The following is a 10006-nucleotide window of genomic DNA, read 5'->3' as shown; positions in this document are numbered from 1 at the left end:
TGTTTGCATACATACATACATACATACATACATACATACATACATACATACATACTTACATACACACACACACATAGGTAGATACTTCCACAAATATGTGAAATATGTATATATATATATATATATATATATATAAGTACACACACATACACACACATTTTACACATCTATATATGTATAAATGTGTTTGTGTGTGTATATATATATATATATGATATTCTCACTGTTATATCTCTAAAATTTTTTAATAGCTTTACTAATAATTTACTCACAGTTGAAAAGGAAAAATTGTGTACTTATTCTTTGCTGATTGTAACTTTTACATGCATGCAATCAGTCATTTGTGTTGCATACTAATATACATGTTTTATATAATATGAATGCCTGTGTAAATGAAAAGTAATATATGACCATTCAATTTTATTTAAGTGCTTGCTACAAGAATTAAATGACGGAAAAGTAAAAGTGGAAGAAGTACAAATAGCAGCTAAAGTTGTTGTGCCAGAATCTGCAGAGAAAGGTCAAATACTGATAAATAATGAAGTGCAAACCTTGGGTCAAAATTTGGCAGCCCTTACTGATGAATGTATAGAGAGCAAGATAGCTCTTACTCAATCTGCTCAAACTCTACAGTCTTATGATAACAACTGTGAAAATCTTTCCATGTGGTTGAAAAACATGAAAGCTGCTCTCTCTAATCCAGAATTGATGTCATCTCTGAAAGAAAAGCAAATGCAAGCTTCAAACTTTCAGGTAAAATATTTACTTTTTTTCTCAGAGCAACTTAGGTTTTCAGTAGAATAAATATTTCTAAAGAACCTGTGAATAATTCTGGTCAGAAGTTAGGAAAAAAATAAGTAAGATGATGACAATTAATGAAATTGAGGTGAAAATATACTGTACAGATTGCTCAATGGGCAATAATATTTTGGGCAAGATTCACCTTTTCAAATATAAGAAAGAAAATAAATGAGGAGATTCGAGAAATGTATTGTTACTAGCAGACCATTCTGGTGGGTTGTGACAATCTTTTTTGAAATATTACAGAATCATGGTAAACTACCTGTTTAAGGTAATATAATATCTTTTAACTTTGCTTTCACCTGCAATGCACATTTTTTTTACAAATATTTATATCATTTACATGTTGCAATGCTTCAAGCAAATTACTATACTCTTGAGGGTTTTGAAATTTAATTTAGTTCAATAATCTAGCTGGAATTGGGTACCATTTATAACTTCATTCTTTTGTACCCTTAAACATCTGTTTATTTTAATTTTTTCTTCATGATAACATGTTGTTAACATGTCTCAGTCAGGAGGAAATTGAGGCAAGATTTATATTGTTAGATGCACTTTGTTGACATCCCTTCTTGTTTTTCATGTAAGAAATTTTTATTGCAGAGGAATTTGAAAGCATTGAGCACCAACAGCTATGTCACTATCTATAGACATTGTTCTGTATAGTTGTGTAACATTCTCCCAAGCACACACATATATGCAGGTACACACACAATGGGCTTCTTTCAGTTTCTCTCTACCAAATTCCCTTATAAGGCATTGGTTTGCCTGGGGCTACAATAGAAAACACTTGTTCAAGGTGCTGTACCGTAGTACTGAACCCAAAGCTGCATAATTGAGAAATAAACTCCTTAACTAGATAGCCATGCCTGTGTCTACTAAATTCACTTTAGTTAAGTAGTTTACATTTTAGAAAAGTTAACCGATTGAAAATTATTTACTTCACCAATCAGTATGGAAGGGATGTAAGAAAGCTGATATTTCTCAATAAATTAACTACTCTCTTTAAAATGGATTATATATTTTAAAGATTTAATCTTTTAATTGCATGCCTTAAGATAAAGATGAGATAACCATAAAAGCAGAACTGATCTTAGGATGCTCCAGACACTTTATATCTGTATATTTTGGGCCAAGAGGTAGGCTTCTGGCCTCCATTTGATTTGCTAGAAAAAGGTATGAAATTCTTCTTTACTCATCTTCTATCATATTAAAAACAGGAAGTACATATTGGATAATGTAGATAAATTGTTTGAAAATAATATGGGATCGTCATGGCTTGAATGCTTTGAGCATACTTGTACCTGATGAGAGCTGACCTATGGTTGAAGAACAGCAACAAGAATATAACAGCTTATTCATTATGATGGAGTTATTGATTGCTCTTAAGCATTCAGTGGGTTACATCCATATTCTGAGTTTGCTTAAGCAGAGCTGATTGAAGCTACTTAACATCAACATCAACACCATTAACAATGGCAAGAATAACAACATTAAAATCAACATGTGCTCCAGAGATATCCATGTTTGCAATACTATGAAAGTAATTTTCTCATTATTGTAACTACCACATCCATTTTCCTTTCTAGCAGGGCATGGACATGACTGCTACTCTCATCTTTTCAAGCAGTTCAATACTATATCAGTTCCTGTGCATGTTGAAATATACTCTCATCTATGAGAAAGATGTTGACCTAACAGAATAATATGAAAGTCTATTTCTATATCTTCACAACTGTGTGGCAGAAAGTGTCTTTTCATGATTGAATGTTAATCATTGCAAAAAGGGAAATGACGTTTGGATGTTTAGGTATTTCTTTTCAGTTCTATAGATATAGGCATGGTTGTATGGTCAAGAAGTTCACTCTGCAGCTATGTGGTTTTGGGTTCAATCTCACATGGGTTAGTTTTTTTTTTTACATTAGCCTTGAGCTAATCAAAAATTTGTGAGTGGAATTGATAAACAGAAACTATGGGGAAGCCTAAAGTATACATGTACACTCACAGACATGTAAATATATACAAACATATATACACAGACAAATAGACAAACAAATAGGAAGAAAGGAAGGAAGGAAAAATAAGATATACATAGCATGCAGTTTATAACATTTGTTCTCTATCCACCTTTGGTATAAGTAGCACCTTGTGTTTATCATAATTTTCCCTACATTTGCTGTGTATATCATAACTACTAATATTACTAAGTAGAGTAGTAACCATTCTACTAAACTGGAAGCAAACTGGACTATGATGCTCTGTGTTATGCTGTAAATTCACCAGCAGCAGTCATACATTTAACTGTAGACAGGAAATGTGTGTGTGTGTGTGAATGCCAATTCTGTATGTTGTCTTTAACACCACTTGAGCAAAAGACAGTGACATTGTTTGCTTTCTCCAGTGATCAATTGTTCCATAGTTCAGTAGATGTATAATAATCAGTAGAATGAAATACTTTAATTTCAAAAAACAAGGAAAAGTTTGTGACTGGAAGAGTATCCAGCCTTGGAAAACCTGCCATGATAAGATTCATCTAACTCATGCCAGCATTGAAAAATAGACATGAAAGTGATGATGGTGTTTTACTTTTATTGTAGTAGCAAGTAGTTAAGATGCCAACTAGATCAGGTGTTGGACTGTTATATACATTATGGTTAGCTGTTAAGTAAGATGCATCGATCTCAATCAATAAAACCACTATTACTAACAAGGAATCAAACTGTAAAAGTTGCATGCTCCATTAATTCATACAGCCAGCAGATAAGCCAACCTATCATGCTATCAGTTCAACTGACCATGGTGTTTTAAGCCAGTAATATATATATATATATATTCTCACATGATATAACAGAAAGGAAATATTTAATCATTGAGAAAGAATGAAGAAATTAATGAGTTATAATAGGAAGGTATTGGAAATAAAATGGGGTTTTGTGGCATTAATGCAGTTCCTGAAAGCATAAGCAATGAAGCTGAAATAACTTTATCAAGAAGGTGAAGCCAAGTTGCAAATTTGGCTTAACAGAAGAATAATCACAACAATAATAAAATATATCAATATGGATTGGGATATTTCAGTTTGAACATGTATAAACAGCAGTAGCAGTAGCAACAATTCTGATAGTTGTACTGTAGTGATAGACGTCACTGAGAACAGACTGTGGCTCTGGAGTGGCATCTGGAGTTCAAGGATGAGCATTATGTGTAGCATTATCATCACCATGATCGGGGCAGTGAGCTGGCAGAATCAGTAGCATGTTTGACAAAATGTTTATCAGCATTTCATCTGTCTTTATGTCCTGAGTTCAAATTCCACTGAGGTTGACTTTGTCTTTCATCCTTTTAGGATCGATAAATAAGTACCAGTTGAACACTGGAGTTGAGCGCAACAATTTTAGGGTTGAGAGTAATCAACTTACCCCAAACTCTGAAATTGCTGGCCTAGTGCCAAAATTTAAAACCATTATCATCACCACCATCATTTTAATGATCATCACTTTTCCTTGCTCACATGGGTCAGACAGAATTGAGGCTGATTTTCTATGGCTGGATTACTTTCGTTTTGTCAACCCTCATTTATTTTCAAGTAAGGTAATATTTCCCCATGGCCAGACATGTTTCCACAAGAAGCTGGAAACGAAAGATATGATTTGTATGCCCCTGACACTTGTTTACAACAACCATGTGATGTCATGTCAAGGTGACACTCACATACATGTAACACACACACACACACACACACACACACACACACACACACACACACACACACACACACACACACATTGATTGATTTGGCCTGCTTTGCTTGTTTGAGAACTCTATCAGTCTGGGATTATACGAATTTTCAAAATTATCCCACTACTGTTAAATCTGGAAATGACAAAACTGAATTAAATAAATAGATAAGCAGTAAAAGATTTAATCTTCTACAACATTAGTAAGGTGGACTACACTGTTGGAATGATACAGGAAACAATGTAAAGGAAATTAATCTTCCATCTTCCTTTCTTTAAACACAATTGAGAACAGAAGAGAGTGGGAGAAGACAGACAAACAAATATCCTGAATTAATTATTTATTCCCATTTTCATTTCAGAAACTAAAGCAAGAAATTGAGTCAAAGAAAGATGATTTTGAAGAGCTGAAAGCACTTTCTGGGACTGTTGAATTGGATGACAAACATATGTCGACAGCTGGAAACCTTTTAGTTAACAAATATACATCACTTTGTAAAATGGCGGAGGTAAGCTGGCTTGAGGCTTATACATTGACATTATATTTATAACTACATGTGTCTGTCTGTGTCTTTACATGTATATGGATGTGTATGTTTGAGTGAGAAAGTGTATGTGAATGAATGTGTGTATTTATTCACATACACTTTATGTGTGTATTTATGTGTGAGGATAAGCACCAACCAAATTCTTTCTTTGACCACTGCTACAAACTGACCAATAAGAACAGGAAATAAGTCACTATTTAGCCCCAGGTTAACTTCAATCAAGCAGACCTATGATGATTCAGTAGCATTCAAGCTGTGAACATCCTGATTCTTTTGACATACAAAGGACTGCATGAATTGATTTTCCTTTTCTGTATTTAGCATTTTAGCATTTAAACCAGCCATACCCAGCCCAAATATTCTGTCTGTTTTATGTTCAAACTGGTTAGAATTCACCTCTTACCCTACAATATCATTCAAAACATAGATTATCACATCATTGTAATTTTGAAGCTACAAGATAATACATGACTAATTCCAAATGATGTGATTAAATAAACATATTTGGCAATGTAATCTGAATGCTAAAGGCTTAAGATAGTAGGATGTAATTTGGAGAGTGATTTGATTGCTATTTCTGGTAGATCAAGCAACCAAATAGAGGCTCTCGCAAGAAACATGTCCTGTACTGCTGTTAAAATTATAAAAGTATTGTCATTATCATTTTTGCATCTGCGTTTTGATTCTGGCCAGATTTGGGGAGGTTGACACAGTCTCAGTTATTGTTCTCCTAAATGAGTTGAAGATAATGTCTTGCTTGTACATTCCATTTTGGTTTGGTCTCTTCGGCTGAATGCCCTTCCTGTTGCCAATCATTTTATGGAATGTACTGAGGGCATTTTATTGGAATACAGTTCTATATTTCTGAGATGAGGAATTTATGTATTATGTATTAGATGGAGTGGTGTCCTCATCTTGATGGTTGCTTTCACTATGTAGTAGACAAAGGCACTGAAATGCAATGCAGTCACCTAGAGGTTCTGAGTTCAATTCCAGATATTATTCAGATCATAAATTACCACAGAATCTTGATAGAAGTTTTTAACATAGATCGCTTTAAAACAGAAATTTTGTCTCTTAGAAGTGTGTATGTAGGGGTTATTTCAGGTAGGTTAGTATCAAAGGGTTAAAGGAAACTAGGCTGCTGCTTCTAGCTAGTTGAACAACCACATAGAGGCTTTCCCATTTACTTTGAGATCTAACATGCATAATAAAATTTGGAATAAAAACACTTTCTGAATTCTAAAGCTTTCTGAGCAAAAGATTTGGTTAAAGATAGGAACTTCATATCTCATAAACTGCCCAAATTCACAAAGTACAAATATTTTTTCTAATACATTGTCACACTGCTTTTTAAATTTAATCATTTGAACAATTGGAACTGTTAAACTCAGAGTTACAATTTCAGAAGTTTTAGATCCTAATAACATACATAACAACAATTGCTTCCAATATGTTCAAGCCTGCAGATCTGAAGGAAGGGACTTTGTTGATATCCTCAACCCTTGTAAATGACTGGTACTGTACTTTATTGACCCCAGGAAAAAAGAGAAGCAAAATTGATCTGACAAGATTTGGACTCAATAACAACACACAAACACATATATGTATATATATATATGTGTGTGTATGTATATGTGTGTGTATATATATATATAATCTGAAATTAGGGAATGGAGTAGATAAAACCCAGGTTACATATGTTTCATAGCTAGTGGCTAATTCATAGCTAATTATCCAAATGAGTAGTAAACTGAAAGCTACTCTTCAGGCCAAGGATACTTTGATTTCATGAAGTTTACATTGTCTTTCCTCTTGAACTGTGCTTTCTATACATTTTGATCAAATCCCTTGTGAGTTAACACAGGATCTCCTAATCACAATGTAAACTTCATCTAATCAAGGTATCCTTAGCCTGAAAAGTAGCTTGCTGTCTACACCTTGTTTGGATAATTACTACTTCTGAGGTTCGCTAGTTATGAAATATATGTAGCCTGGATTTTATCCACTCAATTCCTTAATTGTTAACCATTAACTATAGAATAACCTTTTTTCTTATCATATTTTGATATGGGAAGAATTCACAACCTTCTGTGCCAATAAACCATTACTGTTTCTGAAAGTTGTTTTCTATATTGTCTACAGACTGCTTGAAACTCACTGTCTTCCTACACTTTGATTCTTGGATCTTACCTTTACATATATAAATGTATACATAGGGAAGTAGAAAAACATGGAGGCAGAAGGAGCTGGAGTTTAAGTCCTCATCTGTCCAAGTACTTCTCTGTGATATTTATACCATGCTTACTTTGCATTCTCCTACACACATGCACACCCTCTCACTTCTTTCTCTCTCTCTATATATATATATGATTCTTATTCTTATTTGATATATAATTGTTATTGCTTTCATTTATTTTCTATTCCTGTAACTTGGATCGGAATTTCCTTTCCATTGTATTTGTTATAGTCTAACAATAAAGCTGATATATATATATATACATGTATATGTGTGTAACGTTATCAAATGTATATATGTAACCAACTTAATCTCATTATATATAATTACAACAGAAATAGATTCAAGCACAAGGTGCTGTCCATGGCTGTATATCTTTCTACTAACCCATATGACTGTCCATTCATCTTTGTTCTGCCTTCGTAACTTTTGTTCAGATTGACTTTATTCTGTAATTCATTTGACGAGTTGAATAAGTAGTGCAAATTCTTTTTACCTTGCCATTTCAAATCTTAGTTTCTTCCTGTTCATATCATTTTCTATTTTCTAATTCTCTTCTAGACACGTAAATTAATTGCTAAATTTTCCAAAACCAACTCTACGCTTAATTCTTTGGAACACTTTTCTCTGAACAAAAACCCTTTGAATACCATTATTTTGCTCCTACATTTTATCATTTGTCTGCAATTTAGGAATGTGTCCATACCAGGAACCAGTTTGTTCAGCAGCATGAACAGTACCAAAATAGCTATAGCGATGCGAAACAAATGCTAGAAAATTTAAAGAAGCAACTAAAAGCTTGTTCAGAACCAAACAGCGAAAACACATACGAAGAAAGATTGTCAAAAGTAAAGGTAAGAATTTTATGAATTTTTTCCTTCGAATGAAAGCTTAAAATGTTGGGAGAAAATTTACTGTTTGCTTGTGGGTTTATTGTTCTATTTCATTGTTTTATGCCAATTTCTCCCTGAAGCTAGAATCTTACTTTGATTGCAAATGTTTGATCACATTTGTTTTTAGGTAATGTATTGTACTCAGTCTCTTAATCTAGTAAATGCTATTACATATTAGAACTGTTGTTCAGTTTCCTGCTGATAGAATATTTTTAGCAAGTGTTGAACCTATAGCTCATAGCTTCTGAAATCTTGGTTATTCTAAACATATATGTGGCCCACGATGGACACACACAAACACATTTACTCTCATAGATGCAGAATTAGGAAAGACAATTTATGAAAATATGGGATGTTAGATGTTTAAAATACCATGATCATTAATAACTTATATATCCATGTAAATATACAAAATAGTGGTATACATCTTATGATTTAGACATTTAACCACTAAACATTCAAGAAACTTAGTGAACCTAGCTGTAAATAGAAACTTGCAGGATAAGAACACCCTGTTATTGTACGCAAAAGTACAGTGTTGCAAAATTGGTGAATTCTTCATCAATTTTCAGTCCTGAGTTCAAATTTTTTTGTGGATCTTTCTAACAGAACTACTCTTGAAGTGAGCCTTAAATCAGAGTCTCTTTAGTGTCTTGGCACTGGAACTAGGCTCTGGTTCTGATTAAATATTATATGTAATGGAGTGCTGTACAACAGCCATATTCCACTTGAAAAATCATCATGTGTAGGCATCTATCACCAAAATGATATTGTTCAGTTAATTTCCAGTTTTTCATGCTAGCATGAGTTTGGGTAGAGATGTATATGAGACATGATTTTTACAGCCAAATACTCTTCTTGTCACCTTCTTTGCTTGTTTTTCTATTTAGGGATATCTTTATTCCACAGACCTTCAAAAGGGTACAGTGACTGGTCATAAAGTCAGCATCAGTACAATTGACCCCCCACACACACCAGACTCCTATAGTTTCCATCTACCCAATTCCCTTCCATGGCATTGGTTGGCCTGGTTTTAGAGTAGAAGACACTTCTTTTAGGTATCGTGCAGTGGGGTTGATCCTAAAACCACATGGTTGGGAAGTGAACTATTTAACCACACAAATAATCCACACACACACACATGGTATCAATCAGACTATCAAATATTGTTATAATTCACTGGTCACAATGTCCTCTGCATTGTTTTTCCTACAAATTATGCCACCCTACTGGCTAGGCAGGCAGACAGGCAGGCAGGCTGACAGGCAAACATTCCATTCTTCCTGAATGGAATGCCAGTCCATCACAGGCTTGCCTATTTGCTGCTGAATGTACAAGAACAATGTTAAATGATGTCTTTTATTCAAGAACACAATGTGCAGCTGGTTTTGGGAATGAACCCTCGATTTTGAAATTGCAAATGCAGTATTTCTAACCAGTAAGTCGCCTGCCTTCACTTATACACACACACAGACACGCGCATGCACGCACGCACGCGCACACACACACACACACACACACACACACACACACACACACACACACACATTTACATTTATATATTGTAATAATTATTTCGAATTTTTGCCACAAGAGCAGCTTGTAGGAGGTGGAGATGAGTCAATTACATCAACCCCATTGTTTAACTGGTACATATTTTATTGACCCTGAAAGGATGAAAAGAAAAGCTGACCTCGGCTGAATTTGAACTGAGAACATAGCAGCAGGGGAAATACCACTAAGCATTTCGTCTAGTGCGCTAATGATATATATATATATCTATATATA

General features: G+C 34.0%; 1 protein-coding gene across 10 annotated transcripts in view; it reads left to right on the top strand.

The window, feature by feature from the left end:
• LOC106881484 (nesprin-1) overlaps positions 1-10006 on the top strand; it is an 811219-nt gene that overhangs the window by 331996 nt on the left and 469217 nt on the right. For all 10 annotated transcript variants that reach the window (XM_052966929.1, XM_014931893.2, XM_014931887.2 and 7 more), the window contains 3 exons: positions 430-753; positions 4901-5047; positions 8018-8179. In XM_052966929.1, coding sequence (XP_052822889.1) covers positions 430-753; positions 4901-5047; positions 8018-8179 — 633 coding nt within the window. The remainder of the gene's footprint in view (positions 1-429; positions 754-4900; positions 5048-8017; positions 8180-10006) is intronic.

This window comes from Octopus bimaculoides, chromosome 4 (genome assembly GCF_001194135.2).
Source record: "Octopus bimaculoides isolate UCB-OBI-ISO-001 chromosome 4, ASM119413v2, whole genome shotgun sequence".
In the NCBI taxonomy this organism is placed as follows: Eukaryota; Metazoa; Mollusca; class Cephalopoda; order Octopoda; family Octopodidae; genus Octopus; species Octopus bimaculoides.
Note: the sequence above shows the minus strand (reverse complement) of the source record. Positions and strands in the feature narration are given on the sequence as shown.